A 19,141-nucleotide genomic window follows, 5' to 3' on the forward strand; every position below is an offset into this window, starting at 1 on the left:
ACCACAATAACTGCAGGAAGTTTGTGTAAAAACAGTGATTTGGATATATATATCTACAAATACATATATGTATATATGTTTATCAGAGTGAAGGCTCTGTGAATATAGCGTGTGTTAAGGTCTTCAAAGTTTAGATCTTAAATAATAATCTAAACTTCAAAAAATAATTGAATTTAGTTTTCTATACAGAAGTGAATAAAATTATTACACCCCTTTAAAACAAGAAAGACTGGCCTATATTACAAAATGTAATGTAATGAAAACCTACATCTTCATCTTCACAACAAAGAACACACAAACATCTGTCATTTGTAACAGTTTTATTGGTAGGTATTTACATTTGAGATTATTACATTGCTATCATACATTGTATACTGTATCTTGGAAGGAAGTCTAAAATACTTTGCATATGACAGGTTATTGCAGCAGCACTTTTTCCTCTTGTGACTTTTCAGTTCAATGATTGTGTTGGACGCAAGCTGCCACAGATTATGTTACCTTTGGTTCAAAAACCCCTTCTTTGAAGCATCGCTTTGCATAGACAGGATAGACACAATTTCAGAGCGTAAAGAGAAAGGAAGATTAAATGTAATCGTCTGGAAGAAGAGAGGTGTACATTCACAGATGTAAAGGTTTGATAGGTTAGTGCATTGAGGTCAAAGAGGGACGGCCTGTAGCTTGTTGAAGGTTGACCAACTTCAGACAATCAGATCTGTGCAGTGGGTTACAGAAACATGATTCATATCAAATGAAAAGTGTGGTGACAAAGTAGGAGTGCAACGCTTCACTATTGCTTCAAATGACACAGAAGCAGGACTTTACGTCAGGGCAAGTATAACTCAACCCTCCCACATACTGGTGATGTTTTAAAGTCTGCTTCTCCTTTAACAGTCATTAACTACAGCCTGAAAAAGAGCTGTATAGCTACAGGAACTACAATATTCTGCTTTCATAAAAAAGCCAAACAAGGTTGTTCAAACTCATCACAAGGACATCAGAGTCCAGAACAGAATAGAGGTCATTCAGACTGGTGATTGTGTTCCTTATCCGAGGACAGAAGGGTTATCTTGTTTTCCTGTGCATGGTGCACGGTCAGTGGACACAATGCTGCATTATCTGAGGCCCAGCAGAACACAGAGGCTCTACTGAAGGGTCACTTTAGCAACATGAACCAGCTGAAGGTTAGAAAATGTGTTCTTTACAGTCAGGTTGAACTCATTAACGAGTCAAGTCTCAACACAGGCACCAGACTTAATAGATGAGCTGAAGGGGAAATTGTAATTGGTTTAGCTAACTCCAACTCACCTCCATTTTAACCAAAACTGACCCAATTTAGGTGTTTTGTACAGAAGATTATTGCTGCCACACCAGAAAAAGAAATGGTTTATTGTTATAACAAGATCTTTTTCACGTTATAAGTAGATATTTTCACATTATCACGACATATATAACCTTTTTTTTAGTTATAACAATATACTACTTATCTTGTTATAACATGATAACTTACTGTTATAACATTGATATAATGTGTCATTATAAATTATAAACAATATAAGTTCACATTATAACTAGACATTTTCACATTATCACAACACACAAACATCACGTTAAAACAAGAAACTTTTCTTGTTCTAACAATATACACTATCTTATTAAATACCTTTAATAAGATAAATAGTGTATAATTTTATAACAAGAAGAGTTTCTTGTTATAACGTGATAAGCTTGTATGTCGTAATAATGTGAAAAACATCAACAATAAACTTTTCACGTTATAACATGATATTGATCTGTGTTTGTTTTTGTGGTGTGGTAGCAATATGCTGCCATAGTTTTGTACCTTAAGCGAAGTGTAAAATAGAAAAACAAATGGCTGTTGTGATGGTATTTACTATGGACAGATATCATAACATCTGCAATGGGATTTTAGTTTGAATAAAGTTCCTTAGGAGCCCCAAAGTTCACCCTTGAACTTGGGAATAGTATGGAGTTTGCTCAGTTCTCATCACGTGACCTCAAGCTAAATTGTTGCTAAACAGCAAGGATCAAATGGACACCAAAGACCAAGAAAACAGATCCTAGACGGCTGCAGGACAGAAACAGAGCAGAGCAAACACCCTTTGAGACACGTTTTGGAATGAGTTACATAACTGGTCATGATGAATAAAAAATAAAATAATAATAATGTGTTATTTAGAATAGGGTACTTTTAGCCTAACATTGGCATTTGCATTTTTTCTTGCAACAAGAATACGGCTTGCATTTATTTTGTGTGGTGTTAAGTTTTCTTTATTTTGTTTTCTCTGATGTATCTCACCTACAAGAATTCCTTTCCTGATCAAGTTTGTTTTTCTTTTATTTCCATTTCAGCCAATTTCCTGTCATTTCATCCTTTTTAATTCATTAGAAATATTCAAAATTGTTGTTAATTGCTGCCGAAGATGTTAATAATTTCACATAAATGCAATATTATTTCTCACACTCAGCAAGTGTGTTCACTCCTCAGGCTTTTTAGTTATGTTAGTTAGTGTGTAAAGTGTGATTATTTAAGGTTTTTAAAAAATACAGTCCCAGACCAAAAACTATTCAGAGCAATAACTGTACGATATACTATATAATATTATATACTGTACGAACACCTATTGTGATGCGAGTTAAGTTCCATACTTAAGATCACGTGATGACAGCTGAGCTATCTCCATGGCAACTGAGCAAAGATGAGGCTGAAAGCTCCAAAAGAAAGCTAGTAAGAGAACCTTGAGTGACGATTCTTTTCTCAAACTTTTGAAGGCTTTTTGAGACTAAAGCGGCAAGAAAAGACTGTTATAAACTGTAAGACAAGTGTGCAGTAATTTCTCTACTGCAGGATATGAGGTACGTCCTCTTTTACCAGATTATTAAAATACACTGGTACCTCTGTCATTTGATGGCCCACCTTGAAACAAGTCTGTTAAACAGTCCTTAGCCCCCCCAAAAAATGCTGCTGTAGGAACGGTAACAAGAGACACATAATCTCAAGCAAATTGGAATGCGATGATAGCAACATTGAGACGACGTGGTAGTGTAGGTCAGTGGGGGGAGGGGTAACACACGGTCATGTCATCATCTGATACGGAGTTCAATGTCAGGGAGTCATGCTATCATGAGATATACACTTATAAAAACAGACGACATAAAAACAAAGTAACATGGTTTACACTATAAGAGTAATACTATTGCTCGCGCACGTCGAAAGCTTGAAACTCTCTTATTGTGTGAAATTAAAAAAATGAAACATTACAAAGAGTGTCTTCGACTACATGTAAAAAGGCACAGTTGGCGATCCTGATTACAACAGTAGTTTGGGATAACGTGCTAAAAGGTGAGTCTGTCAGACAGCAGGCACACTATAAAGCCAACAGAAGCGTGTAGTATAGACACACACACACACACACACACACACACACACACACACACACACACACACACACACATACAATCTCTGCTCAGTGGACTGCACTCTGACTCTAAAACAGCTCCTTTCACTCACACGTCCACACAAACACAGACAAATACATTAAAAAGATACATTGGAAGGCTGTCATGGAATGATAGGCATTGAGTAAAAACAGGGAGCATTTACGGATCTGTGCTTGGCGGTGTATTAATTGTCTAAAAAAATCCTTCCGTTCCTTAATATATATCAGTAACACTTTGCTTGGAGTGCACTGGTAATGGAATCTCATAAGCACATCACAGCATCTTAATTTGTTTTTACACTGTATCAGATAATCATAATCAAATTGAATACATTATCACATGAAATGGTACAGCTTGACTTCAAGCAAAGTGCCACTTCCTTTTACCTGACCTTGCAATACAAATGACTGCAAGAGGTTGAGGAGAAAGTTGGAAGAGAAGGCACATTTTTAAGACAATCAACAATCCTGGGTTCAAATGTCCCCTGCAGCGCCACCTCAGGCCTAACTTCAGCTGTGAATGGAGAATAAAATAAAATAAAATAAAAAAATCAACCCCCAGAATGGACATTTTGGGAGCGTCTTCCACCCTCCTTGTTGTGCTCTCGTGCGCTGCTGCTGCTAGTTGTTTCACGTCAGCAGGCCCATACGAGTGAGCTTGGCTGACAGGAAGGAGTGGAGCACGAACACTACCGGCTTTGGACCCGAGTGGAGGTCAAACACCTGGAGGATGAAGGGAGGAAGTGAGGTAAGAAAGGAGAAACAGCAGGGAAGATGGAACAGGAAGAGAGAGATGAGGATGAGGAACTGTTGGGTCTCTGTAAATAATTTAAATTTTATAATTTATAAATACTTTATAAGGAGTTCGGTTTAGACCTGCTCTATTTGAAAAGTGTCCTGAGATAACTTCTGTTATGAATTGCCGCTATACAAATAAAATTGAATTATACTGATATTTAACCCCCTTGCATTTGCAGATAATGCAGATAATTTACAGTATATTAGCTTTCATGTGAAATCTCCTCACCTTGAATAGTAGATTATGTACAGTCACTTTATTATACTTTCAGCTGTTTTTATTCCAGTCTGTAGTGTTCATTGCAACAGCAGTTATTAGCAGTTTTCCAGAGAAAATGGAGTAACAGTCCTCTCGACCATTGTGTCTCAAATGGGGGTAAGAGCAACTGACATGGACAATAACTGGAAAGATGCTGTAATCAATACAAATTCTACACATAGCAACTCAGATCTAGGGCTTCAAAGTTTCATTAGTGAGTAATTTGCTCATTATTTTCTCTATTAATCAAAGATTTATTTAGTTTATGAATAAAAAAGCTCTTTTGTCCTAGCAACTCATATTCAATCTACAATGAGATAAAACAGAGAAATGCCTTTAATTTAAAAAGTTGGAACAAGAGAAAGTAAGAGGCTACAAGAGAAAGCACTGAAACGATTATTTATAAAATTAGTTATTTTCTGCTGATTGACTAATAGATTAATGGATTAATTGTTTCAGCTCTTCTAAATGCTAGGGTTATGCTTAGGTGGTAGCAAAGCTCCACCATTTTAAGGATAATGCGATGACACAGTGTATGAGGCCAGTGAAGGAAATGATTAGTTGCACGTCAGCGAGGTATTGGTCCTGATAGTCTGCTGGTGTCAGCATGCTTGGACAAAAGGTTTCAAAGTCAATTTGTGGTTATTTAGTGTCTGTGGTTCCTTTTACTGCAATCAAGCTGTTGTGACTCAACAGAGATTAGAAAATCGTGTACCTTAATAACTGAGATGTGCTGTTGTTCAGTCACTCTGACATAGCTTGTAACTTGTTCAAGGTTCCCACTCTTTAAGAAATCATTTTCCAGGACATTTTCTATGGGGTTTCTTGACAGTACAGGGCAGCACTTGCTCATAAACTGTCATATCGTATTGACACATTGAATTTCAGTTTTTAATGATGCAGGGTTCATGATGAAGTGTCTCAGGTTCATGACGGGTAGCTGCTCAGCTTTCATGGGATACTCTGTGTTAGCTCTTGGCTGTTTTCACTGCAGCCAATTTTCCTGCTGCAGTGGAGCAGAGCTTTGGTCTCCTGCTGAACTGACTAGAGTTTACTTCAGTTTTCCTCTAACTGTAACTTTGCCTACTCGATGCTGAAAAGATCGCTACAAGTCCCTTCTGCTCCGCGACTCTGTGTCACATAAAGGACTAATCCAATTTCTTTCTAGCAGGAGTCTTAACTTACCATTTCTCCCTCTGGACCCCCAAAGTCAAGGTAAAGGTTGCGTATTCCGTCGTCGGCTGACATTTTGAGCTTCTCGTAGGGGTATCTGAACAGCACGGCGCCCCCAGCTGGATCTGCCGGCTCCCTCGTCACAGTGAAGCCCTTCTCGTAGTGCAGCGTCAGGCGAACATCCTGCCTGTTCAACGTGCAACCTTGGAGAGGGGAGGAGAGAGAAACAAGCTTAAGAATAACGAGTGTGTGGATGAGAAATGTCCCAGTGGGTGACTCCAGGTGTGTGGAGTAATATGTGTACTACACGTTAAAAACACATCAGCAAAAGACAAACTTAAAGAGCCCCTCCAGACATGTATTAAGACATATATACAAATAGTCTGCTTGGAACAATAATGTGTGTCTGATGTGTTTTTTCCGCATAAAAAGTATAATTGTATAATTTCTAAGTTTTCCTCTGGAACAAATTAAACACACTGTAATGTTCATTTCTCAGACTTTAACTATTTGTGATGTCACAAATCATCCTTAAAATCTGCAATGGACACAGAGAAACTTTCACACTAATGAATGTAAAATATTTTAGTGTCAAACTCTGCACAGACAGCATTCAAACAGCACACTGTAGGGACAAGAAGGAATACAGACTTCGGACTGGAGGGAGGCTTTAAATAAGCCTGAAGTCATATCATGAATTGACAGCAGACTACATTTTTTCCACTTAATGTCTGATAGGGATTGTGTTTACTTCCAGCAAACCGTCTTCTAAATAATAACTAACTCATAAAAGGTTAATCTGAATTGAACAGGATGGGATGTTGCTCTCTGCTGCAGGGTATCTTTTATGTAACTGTTAGGTCATATTATCCGAAGCATTGTGTATTACTGTAACTCAACTGGCTTGAATGTTACTGCACAACTGTGCGTTTGTTTAGCAGCAGGACCTGGTAGAAGAAAATTAAAAAAAAGGTTGAGGCTTTTCCAGTGCTGTTCCGGCAGCCAAGTATTGTTCTGCACAGAGTGAAAACATTCCCCTCTGCTGGCTCCCTCTTCTGCTTTTCCTCTACAGAGCTGCTCTTTCTGAGCTGCTGCCCACTGCTAGTGAGCCAGTTGCCGTCAGAGGCTTCCTGTTACAGTCGAAGTAAAAGTCTATACACAGAAGAATATTCTTATCTGTGTTTACATGGAAAAAAGTATCAAATGTTTTATCTAGAAAACTAACTTCTACTTGATTCCATGCACAAAGGTGAACCCACTTCCTCTGATTAAAGGTCTGCTTACTCACTCTCCCACACTGTTGCTGCTAACCTGTGTGTACTGACACAAACCACACTCTATGAAAAAAAGAAGCATACACACACATTCAACCAAATGATGTGTACATGAACCATACATGGCCACGGTGCTCATCCGACTCTGTGGTGTTATCTGAGGTTGCAGTGTGTAGTGCAGTGATGTATTGCACTTGATAAAGAACGGTTTCCTGTAGACAAAAACCCCCATCAATGCTAGGGATGACCTTGAATCTATATCAGGAGTATGATCAGATTAAAGTCGATATTTTTAACAATAGTCTAGATATCTTTTTATACCTCAGTGCATGAATTTCCTTTATCGTTTTGGCTTACGTCTGACACCTTTTTTTCTGTCTTATTACAGTGCGACCAGTTAAAGATACTGGGTTTATTGGTTCAATAGTGGCTTAAACTTCTGGTTAGATGTCAGCAGTGGTGGAATAAGTATTAAGATTCTTTACTTAAACCTGAATTAACAGATTTTTTTACACTGACATCAAACCAGCAGACAGCAAACACTATTTACACCACCGAATATATAAAGACGGAGGACATGACAGCTCCCTAAAAGTGAAGTCAATCAGTCGGTCGCACCCTCTATGTCCACGTCAAATAAATATTTCCCAAAGATGGTTTCTGCTGTATTTTCCAGGGTTCATTTTTTCTGATCAGTCTGGTTTTAATTTGTTATTTGAAGCTGTAAAAAGGTGGGTTCATGTCATGATTGACAGCTGAGCCCTGCTCGCGACTGAGATTGAGGGACCTCGATACTCAAACCAAAACAGTAAAGTTACGGGCTAGAAAACCAAAACAATGAGCTGAAAGATGGTAAAAGATGTTGTGGGTACCTGCAGGGGTGGTGATAATTCTCTGTGGCCAGTGGGTTGGTTGTTATTCAATAAAATCTCATCGCCACACTGGGAGCTTTGATCAATCATTTCAGATACAGGGTGACACCTCACCTTTTTTAGAACTGTAAGTATAGTAACTAAGTATAAAGTAAATTATTGTATACTAAAGTATAGTAATCTAGAATTTCCCTCGGGATAAATAAAGTATCTATCTATCTATCTATCTATCTATCTATCTATCTATCTATCTATAGTAGTCAGAGACATTTAGTTGAGTAAATAGAATATTTCCTTCTACAATGTACTGGAGTAGATGCATAAACTAGTATGAAATTAAAATACTCAACTGTACAAGCACCTCAAAAATTAGTGCAGTACAATACATGAGTATCTGTATATAGCTACATTCCACCACTCAATGTCTTTAGTTGTTGCAACTTTTGTTTGGAGGCAGGTTTGAACACCTGTTATACAATGTTATATAAGTTGTACACATACGTACATGCATCTAAATGTTTCTAAACAATCCCTGTACATATTTGCCTTGAAGCATTTTTTAGCCTTAAGACTACTTGAGAAGGCCACAGGTAATTCTGGTGCTGACTTCCCACTCTGATATCTGATCACCTATTGTCCACATGCTCACACTCACCAATGGAGACCTCTTTGATCAGCTCGGCCGCAGCGTGTGCCCCTTGCACGAGGGCTCGCGTCCATGAAGACAGATCCCAGTGGGTCTCCACTCGGAAGACGTGGGACTCGATACCCCGCCCCGTGCCTGTCCGAGTGGCAAACACCAGGTCTGAACCCTGGGCAGGAGAACCCCGGGCGTTGCCAGAATGAACCAGCCTGAAGAGAGAGACACATTTCTCAGAGACAACTCACATCAATATTCTGCATGACTTAATGTAATTGCTTTGCTCCTCTTAAGCTGTTTATTAAATTTGGCAATGGGTCCTGGTCTCTGAAGAGACTGACCCCCAACACTGTTTGATCTAGTTAGTGTCATTTCCTTAATAGGATTAACTGGGTGTTGTGTTGTTCTTTTTTTCCCCTCCAAATGTGGGGTTTCCCAGCTAAAGCCACTGTGCACTGTGAAACCGCTCTCCTCCTACACTGAACAGGTTACTACTGACCATTTTCACTTTCATTTTAAAGTGAGAAACTGTAAATTTCCAGGTATTTACCGTAAATTACTCACAACATATGTCCGTGGTAAATGGAAAGTACTGAACTAACAGCCTGCTGAAACAGCTCATTTTGACAGTCAGCTGATATTCTGTTGAATATTCACTGATACCTTGAATAGAATCAACAGTGGACTTGCAATAATGTTTCATCCAAACGCATTTTAACATAAATATATACATCTGTATCATGAAATAAGAAGTGATGAACCCACTTCAAAAGGTTTCCTGAGGGGTGGAAAGCAGACCAGTCAGGTAAGATTTGAACATTCTGGCAGCGTTAGGCTTTAGCTGACTCACCCTGCTGTCTGTAGTCCTTACCTTGTGGCTAGCAGTGGGTGTGTGAGCAGAGGCACGGACCAGGACTCTCTGCTCCACGGAACCGATTCAAACAGCAGGATGTCCTTCTCAGTCAGTGCCATGACCACCGGCTTGTACTGCTGCCGTCCACCTTCCAGCTGGATCTAAAGTCAGTACAAACTGCATTTTTACTCCATGTTTTGTCCAGTAATTTACAATTCTTCTTCCATTACTTCTACTATTGGTTTTACTGCAAATCAGCTATTTAAAAACAGCAATACAGTAAGGCACAGTACATACACACTGAGCCAAAGAACCATAGGAAAAAGAGCTGTAGAGTCAGTGTATTTTCACATCTAACTGCAGTGAATTAAGGGTTTATTTCCACTAGTATGACAACAGGGAATACAGTTACAAGGTGAGGCCCCAAACAAGACTTTTAACTCCAGGGAAGATGGGGACAGGCCAGGAGAGGGGAGGGATTAGGCAGGTAGAGGAGTGAGGGAGATGGGGCATCAGAGAGGCAGTCACAGCGCTTAGAGCCAGAATATTTTCAGGTCTAACTCTGTTAGATGGTTAGACACAAGAGTTGGTGATTATGGGAACAGGGGAAAGACTAATTGAGACGGTTTGGTGAGTTTTATTTTGTTTCTGTGGAGTTTCTTTTTTTTAAAGTAATTTTTTGATTTGATAGTAATAGCTGTAGATAGACAGGAAGGGTGGGTAGAGAGAGAGGGGATGACATGCAGCAAAGGGCCACGGGTCGGATTCGAACCCGGGCCGCTGCAGCAACTCCGTATATGGGTCGCCAGCTCTACCAACTGAGCTAACCGGGCACCCCAAGGTCTTAGTTCAGTATAAAAGAGAAACTGAAACTGAACATTTCTGTGCAATGAGGAGGTTTTTCTTTTCCTGTCTTGACATGTGATGAGTTTATTTCCTTCATTAAAGCTTTGAGACCTTGATGCATGTAGCAAACTCATTTCCCAGCTAAAACCGGGGTGGGTTTGACTGACAGTGGCCAGTTGGAACATGTTAACATATCGCCCAACCCTTACTTTGCTGACTTTGGTGATGAGGTAAAGTTATAGTGAGGTACTTTAACAGTGTACAGGTATAGATGAGTTAAGCTCAAAGACAGTCTGACCTGGATTTTGATAACATTGTGGTAAAAGTAGGGTGGTGTGTGTTTCTCTGAGTCATGGAGTGACTGTGAGTGAGTGTTGGCGGAATTACAGTGAAAAGCAGTGACAGTGTGCTTGTGAGTGCAACTGTGGTGAGTAGGTGGGCTCTGCAGGAAATAGTGCAATGCAATGGAAAGTTCCATTAGTGTTCCTGTTTGAGCCGGGTCAAGATAAACAGAACCAGACATCCATACATTCAACATGACCTTGAATGATCACTTCATAAAAGATATCATTCAGAGTAAGAGTCTTGTTCCTGGATGTGAACTGAGAGTAGGCCTCACTTTTCAGTGGACATGTTTCATTTTAGGACTGAAGCTAATTCAAGACAACACACTCTTCCTGTGTGCTGCTGCAGTTATTACGTTAGAGCAGAAATGCCAGTGTATGTCTGAGGTCTGGGTATGTGCAGTGACGTAAGAGTAATGAAACAGGTACTATAGCAAGCTCAAAAACCACTGATACCATTTCCTTTTGAGCAACCATCTAAGCATGTAGTAAAAAACTACAGTGTGATTACCCTGGCCAAATGTTCATGGATGTATGACATTACCTTGATATTGATGTGAAACATTCCTTTAAAATATTGTTGGTAAATAATGTTAAGATCATCCCACACCCAATAAAGATATAACGACACATCTTCCTTACTAAAGTGCAGAAATAGAAATAGAATAGATAGAATGTAAATGTGGTTTTAAGAACATCTTTGTGTAGGAGCTACAGTATTTTGTGAGCAAGCTGGGTGAAGCCTGAAGATTGATATCACTTTCACAACTGTGTGTTAAAGGACTAGTGTGTGGGATTTAGTGGCATCTAGTGGTGTAGTTGATTGCAACCCCCTCGCTTCACACTCCCCTTCCAAGCATGTTGGAGAAACTACGGTGGCCACGAAACGGGCAAAAAACGCCCCAAATTGCAAGACACTGAACCCCAAATTGATGAATAATTAGTTTCCGTTCAGGTGAACAGTTGGCACCTTGCATGGCAGCCACTGCCATCAGTGTATGGATGTGTGTGAATGGGATGAGTGTGGCATGTAGTGTACAGCACATTGAGTGGTTGAAAGACTAGAAAGGAGCAGTACAGTCCATTTGCTAGTTACCATACAGATGCCGGGAATGAGACTCAACAATCAATTAAAGCTTCCAACCCAAAGCATCTTTATATCTTTGTCGACAGAGCAACAGTTTTCCCATGCTTCCACTGTTGTTCTAAGCTAGGCTAAGCTTGTGCTAGACCTGTACCAATGTATATAGATAAGTGTCATTGCTTATTTGTTTTTGTTCTTTGAACAAATAGTTTTACAGGTGTATTATTGCTGTATTATTTATTTATATTATATGTGTTTATTATTTATTTTATTCATATTATTATGTGTTGTTGTTGTTATGAGTGTTTCAAGATCCTCCATTTGTGTTATTCTTATCTTAATCCCGTTCTGTGCTACATAGAATCTAATATTTAAAGATCAGCAACAGCAATTAGCAATAAGCCCTGAGCAACGGGAACAGCTTATCACCTGTGTAAAATAACATGCAGCTGTTCAACATAACAAAGCTGAAATTACCTGCTCAGCCAACCAGCCAATGTGTTTGAGATGGGGGTGTGTGGACACAGAGGACGAGGCCCCCAGGTAAGCATTGATGTGAGCCAGGGTCTGCGGCAGCAGGGCAGCAATGTTAGTGTGAATGGCGGTGAACCAGGAGTTGGCAGAGGGACCGTCTTTACAGCGCAGCACCACCGTGTGCTGGCCGTCTGGGGAATGGAGCTCCAAAAGTCTGTAAGGGACAAAGGAAATGTAAGAAACCGTATCAGCAGCAATATACAGGGACTAATCAAACTATCACAAAACATATCAAGGAAAAGGGCTAATCACAATCACCACGGTGGACTGATATGGCGGTGGAACATTTTTAAGACTGATAGACTGATATATATTATATAAACATCTAAACATCATGACTAAAAGACAAGATGCTATGTTAAAAGGATAATCTTGTTCATATGATCCAATGGATATCAGATACACTGCTACCAGTGGAAAGAGTAAGTTGTGCTGAATCCAGTAGTATGACTCCACTGTTTTATGACATCGACAAGAACATGCACAATTGTTCGTCATTTTTTTGTCAAATGTCATTTGTCATGAACGAATACTGACAGTCAGTGCTTTCATGTACGTTTTTAAATTAACCTGAGAAAACCCCAAAAGCTCCAAAGTCAAACCGTCTGTGTTCACGCTACATGTGTCAATCAGAAACATAATATGGCTTGACATACTGCTACTGCTCAATTACTAGGCAACCCACCTGTTGTTGCAATTTCTTGCTAATACACAGCCCTACAATTTACTTTTCAGGCAAATCGTAGAGATCGTGTTATTTAATGTCTGCTTACTTCTGTTTCCAAACATCATAAAACCTCATTGAATAGTGGAACCGCACTAAGCTGGTTCAAGTCATATTTATCAGATCGTTCGCAGTTTGTACATGTTAACGATCAATCTTCAAAAAATACTACAGTTAGTCATGGAGTTCCACAAGGTTCTGTACTTGGACCAATACTATTTACTTTATATATGCTCCCTTTAGGCAACATTATTAGGAATCACTCCATTAACTTTCCCTGTTATGCAGATGATACGCAGTTATATCTATCGATCAAGCCCAATGAAATTAATCAATTATCTAAATTACAAACATGTCTTAAGGACATAAAATCCTGGATGAGCTGCAATTTTCTGATGTTAAACTGTTCTTGGCCCCAAAAACCTTAGAGACACACTGTCTAAAGATATAGTTACTCTAGATGGCATAACCTTGGCCTCTAGCACCACTGTCAGGAATCTTGGAGTTATCTTTGATCAGGATTTGTCTTTTAACTCCCACATGAAGCAGACCTCTAGGACTACCTTCTTTCATTTACATAATATTACAAAAATTAGACACATACTATCACAGACAGATGCAGAAAAACTAATCCATGCATTTGTTACTTCAAGGCTGGATTACTGCAACTCTTTATTATCAGGTTGCCCCAATAAGTCCATTAAAACGCTCCAATTAATTCAGAACGCTGCAGCACGAGTACTGACAGGAACTAGAAAAAGAGATCACATCTCTCCTGTACTAGCTTCTCTGCACTGGCTCCCTGTAAAATGTAGAATAGAATTTAAAATCCTCCTCCTCACCTATAAAGCTCTTCATGGTCAGACCCCTTCATATCTTAAAGAGCTCATAGTACCCTATTACCCCACTAGAACACTACGTTCTCTGAATGCTGGGCTACTTGTGGTTCCTATAGTCTCTAAAAGTAGAACAGGAGCCAGAGCCTTCAGTTACCAAGCTCCTCTCCTGTGGAACCAGCTTCCAGTTGTGGTTCGGGAGGCAGACACCCTCTCCACATTCAAGAGTAGGCTTAAGACGTTCCTTTTTGATAAAGCTTATAGTTAGGGCTGGATCAGGTGAGTCCTGAACCATCCCTTAGTTATGCTGCTATAGGCCTAGACTATCGGGAGATTTCCCATGGTGCACTGAGCTCCTCCCTTCCTCTCTCTTTCTGCACTCATTCATGTCCCATTAATGCATGTTACTAACTTCACTTCTTCCCCGGAGTTCTTGTGCTTTCTCGTCTCGCAGGTTCTTATCGATCCTGGTGGAGCCTCCTTCCATGGTCCTGCTAGATTGCCATTGCCAATACTGTTGTTGCTGTGCACCTGTCTGTCTGTCTCTCTCTCTGTCTCTCTCTCTCTTTCACCCCAACTGGTCGAGGCAGACGACCACCCACCTAGAGCCGAAGGATCTGTCCTAGGTTTCTGCCTTTTAACAGGCAGTTTTTTCCTTGCCCTTGTCGCCTAGTGCTTGCTCATGGTGGTACTGAAGGGTCTCTGTAAATGTTTTAAAGAGTTCGGTCTAGACCTGCTCTATTTGAAAAGTGTACTGAGATAACTTCTGTTATGAATTGGCACTATACAAATACAATTGAATTGAATTGAATTGACTTGGATCTGCACTAACCATGAACAAACCAATAGAGTCCTTTGGGTGATGTATTGTGCCTTATTGAGTTGTAGATTAAATATTGTTTGGCTTCTGTTTTTAAGGTTTTAAAACTTCAGGTTTTAAAGTACCTTTAATACAATATTGTGTTTTAATGGTGCAAATGGGGAAATTCCTGGGTTATTTCAAGTCTGGCTATAGTCTACAGGACATTTCAAAATGGAGACATTCTTTTTTGTCAGGATCACCCAACCCTAGAAGCACTGGTTACAATGGTGATTTAATTAAAAGTTATATGTCCTTTATCTCGTTGGCTATTTTTCTTTTTTTTGGATGACCAGCAATGACTATTTCATATTTACAAAAAACAAAGAGCATTTTTGTCATAATCATTATCTCTTACAGAACAAACATTCCAATCTAATGAACAGAAGTTGAACACAGGGGGAAAAAAACATACACACACACTCCACTAACCAACCACACCTAAACTCCCACATACTGCTATTCCTCTCTTATAAACATACAAACATTGAGGAGCCTCATATCGTACCGGTTCTCCAGATCTGGCATGGTGAGGTTCCTGCTGATGAAGCACATCTTCAGGCTTATGACCTTTCTGTCTTTGGAGGAAGAGGAGCTGCTGTGTTTGGGCGACCCAGAGTCCTCGCTGCCGCTGTAGCTGGGTGACTGTGGGCGGATGCCGTCCCACGGCAGGTCAGCCACCAGGGATGGCTTCTTAAAGAGAGGGGAAACCTCACGGATATACTTCACTGTGGAGGGACAAAGAAGTGGATATAAATCTCCCAATGTACAAGGCCAATACAAGGTGGTATGAGTGAGTGGCACTAAACGGTGGTTTTAACAAAATTGTGGTTTAAATGCTATTTGAGAGGCTTTTAACGTACGTAATAGAATTAGAATCTCAGAGGTATCTAATGGACCAGTGTGTAGGATTGAGTAGCATCTAGCGGTGAAGTTGCAGATTGCAACTAACTGACCACTCATCGCATCTATTTGAAGACCTGGCAATGAAAACTGGTTGTGAAGTGTGGAGGACAAACTACAGTGAGTACGAAAGTCATGAAAATCACAAAAGGCCCTATCTAGAGCCAGTGTTTGGTTTGTCCATTCTAGGCTACTGTAGAAAAATGGTGGTTCAACATGATGGACTCTGTAGAAAATGACCCACTCCCTCTGTAGATAAAAACGGTTCATTCTAAGGAAAACACAACAATTCCTATATTCAGGTGATTATACACTAATACAAAACATACCTATGAATATTATATTCTATTTCTTACAATAGATCTTCACTAACATCTCTTCAGCTGTTATATGCTTCCCAACGTTGACCAGCTAGCTGATAACTTTGTCTGTCTGCTGTTTGGTGCTGGGTAGGTAGCTGGTGGCTTTATCTTTACAGTGATCAGGCCTAGCAGCTCATCTGCTCGACCTTTTCAGCTTTTTCCTTTCACATTGCACAAAGTCATCCGATCTGCTGTTAATATAGAAATATTGATAATTGCAGATTTTTTTGGCTGCCAAAATCCCAATTGCTAAACCCTACTTGTGTAGTATAATATTTCTAGAGGGATCAGTGTTACTAATGGTGTTAAAGCGTAGTAAGTATCAAGTAATTGATAGAAATAAAATTCATTTACAATTGACTGAATCCATTAAATGTTTTTATCAAGGAAAAATGCCAAACATTCTCTGGTTCCAGATTATCAAATATATCTATATAAATATTGCTTTTCTTTGTTACGTCTAACGCGATACGTTTAACAATACAGAGGTTACGATTCAGTACATTGCAACATTGTAAGCAAGGCGATATATTGGGATTTATTTTAATCTAATTTTAGGAAAACTGTTCACTATATGCATTAAATCTGAGCAAAATGTCCCTGTAACATCCAACACCATAGCTCTAAGCTAACATTCACAACACTGCTATCTAGCAGTTAGGGGTTTGAAATCTTTAAAAAAAATTGATAGTGAGAATTGATACAAGATCACGAAGACAAAATATCACAGTACGATATATTTCATATTTTTTCTTACACCCCTATCTGAGACTGGGAAATTGTGATGGCTGTTTTTCATGCAACTTTTATACAACAAATTATTGCTAATGAAAGTAATCATTAGTTGCAGCTCTAAATTGGAACCAGACAAATGTTCAATCCAATACATTTTAATTTGAAGTTTTGAAGAGCTGCATAAGAAGTTGCAGATTGCAATCAACTGAATACAGCTCACCTTCCAAGTGTGTAGGAGAAACTACGGTGGCTGCAAAACACATCTATTTACAAAAATGACAAAGCCCCTATACAGTGCCAGTGTTTGGCTGCTATAGAAACATGGCAGTTCAACATAGCGAACTCCTTAGAAGAGGTCTCTGTAGATAAATAAAAAACACTCTAAGGTAACAAAAGCACATGGTTGTTATTTTCAGGTGATTATACATGCTTATAAATATCATATTCCATTTCTGCCAGTAGAGCCTCCTAAATGTTACAAACTGAACCTTGAAAGCAAGTTTCTGCTCAACTAGCCAAATTAAGTAAAATCTTTGGCAAATATGTGAGATCCACCGATACAGGTTGATCATGATAGAATGAACAAGTCAGTTTGCTGTAGTTTGTAAGCGTAAAGCAAACCATAGCATAAGAAAAAGAAAGACAGCTGTTGAATATCTACATTTCTCCAGCAAATAGTGTGTTGATACCTTGACCATCTGTGGGATTCCACCCAATAACACCCAGTCACTCAGGATATATGGTGCGGCCAGCCATAAACCAGGCCATAAGGAAACACTCAGGGATGTTTTCTGAAAGAAGTCAGTATTTAATCAGCTTTTAAATACACTTTAGGGTCCAGTTAGGGTTAGACTTTTTAAACATTGCTGGAGAAAGCTGTGGTTTGATTCTCTCAACAATCAGCTTGTAAATTCATGTGGGATGGAAACTAGATTTTGTCCTGTGTTTGTCCAACCTTAAGTTTAATCATACCTAATTATTCATACGGTAGGTTCTTCAAATGGAAAGGACACTGATCATATTCCGGCCAAGAACCAGGAATGTAAACGGCCCTTGCTATCCTCCAGCATGTCTTAAAAGGACATAGTGGTCCCCTGTGTGAAATTATCTTAGAAAAACATGAGTCGACTTGGCCGTATAGCTGTGAGCTTGGCAGGTCGGCTGTTTTTAAAAGAATTGCTTTTGCTTCGATGTGATGGATTCACTTTCCAAATTTGGTCCCGCAGCCTTGCACTCCTCCCGCCCCCACTGGCACACGGTCATGTATCCTCACTTGCTTTTGCACTCTTTTATCCTGCCTCTTGAACACGCCCATTTTACCTCATCAGTATTTCTCCCAATGCATGCTATCTTAGTCTATTTGTGTGCACAATACGTGTGTGAATTTGAGAAATGTGTGGTTATGTGTGTGTTGGACTATGGGGTCGATCTGCTCTGTATGAAACCTGAGACAAGACTCTCAAGTGGTGAGGTCATTCTTAAATGTAGACTGAGATATTCCATTTGTGTGTGTGTGTGTGTGTGTGTGTGTGTGTGTGTGTGTGTGTGTGTGCGTGTGCATGTGCATGAGAGCTAGAGAAGTACAAGGTAAAGTATACAGCAATGTGCTTGTGCATGACTCTAAAATGAGCTCAACAAGAGATAGAGTTCATGATTGAGCCACAGATACAGATAGGGCTGCACAGTGCATGAGTCCCTGCATGCTTGTCTGTGCATTATGCTCTGTACATTATGACTCAGACTGAAGGGCGGGGCTGGTAGTAATGCTGAGGCAACGAGCCAAGAAATGGAGCCTCATTTCACCGGCCCTCCTAGCCACACAGCCCATACCAACAAGATCTGGGATCATTTCTGCAAACACAAGTGGTTTGGAGTAAGTAAGTGAGTGTGAGAGCATTTCTGAATGCCCATGTTTATGTCTGGGGGTCATATGTAAGAGAATGTCTCTACTAGGCCCTTCTTTTAGCCTAATAATCAGATTTGGTGCAGAGATGTTCAGCTGAGATATTTCCATCCACAGGCCCAGGGCTCTCTGTGGTTTTACATTTATATCTTAAAATACTAGAGTGTCACTGTACTGGGGTTATTAGCATTCAAGTTGTCCAAGTTGTGTATTGACTATTTTAGAGGGGGAAATTTTCCAGAGAAACAACGGCCAGCTTCTGCTGAGTGAGTTTAACACAGTGGGCACAAATCTCACTGGAGATGTCAGGAAGACACTCAAGCATGCCTGAACCTGAGTGTAAAAGGTGAGAAAGATGTCATGGACATAGCAGGAAAAAAAGAAAGTGATGACACTGCAAGAATCTAATGTAGAGAAAAAAAAAGTTAAGGACCCAGAGTGGAGCCCTGAGGGACCCCAGTGCAGTAAAATGAACTCTCCACATACCCTAATAAGTGCAAATATGGCAAAGTTGGGTAGTACTATATAGGAAATCACATGTGGGCTTGTGGCTCTACAAGAACCTATATAAAGCTGAAAAAATTAAGCTCAAAACAAAATGTTTAAATGTGTTAGTTCTCGCCTAAACCAAGTTACCCTGTGAGAAGAGCCACACACAATTGCTGTATATACAGTAAATGTCAA

The 19,141-nt window shown here is 39.7% G+C and overlaps 1 protein-coding gene across 1 annotated transcript in view; it reads right to left on the reverse strand.

Moving 5' to 3' along the window:
- Positions 1 to 305: 305 nt before the first annotated feature.
- sntb2 (syntrophin, beta 2) overlaps positions 306 to 19,141 on the reverse strand; it is a 34,497-nt gene continuing 15,661 nt past the window's right edge. The window contains exons 2-7 of the mRNA XM_051383218.1: positions 15,063 to 15,282; positions 12,079 to 12,289; positions 9,346 to 9,488; positions 8,490 to 8,686; positions 5,701 to 5,891; positions 306 to 4,181 (exon numbers count right to left, since the gene is read on the reverse strand). Of these exons, the coding sequence (XP_051239178.1) occupies positions 4,089 to 4,181; positions 5,701 to 5,891; positions 8,490 to 8,686; positions 9,346 to 9,488; positions 12,079 to 12,289; positions 15,063 to 15,282 (1,055 nt within the window). The 3' untranslated portion in view covers positions 306 to 4,088. The remainder of the gene's footprint in view (positions 4,182 to 5,700; positions 5,892 to 8,489; positions 8,687 to 9,345; positions 9,489 to 12,078; positions 12,290 to 15,062; positions 15,283 to 19,141) is intronic.

This window comes from Dicentrarchus labrax, unplaced genomic scaffold, assembly GCF_905237075.1.
Source record: "Dicentrarchus labrax unplaced genomic scaffold, dlabrax2021, whole genome shotgun sequence".
Lineage (NCBI taxonomy): Eukaryota > Metazoa > Chordata > Actinopteri > Moronidae > Dicentrarchus > Dicentrarchus labrax.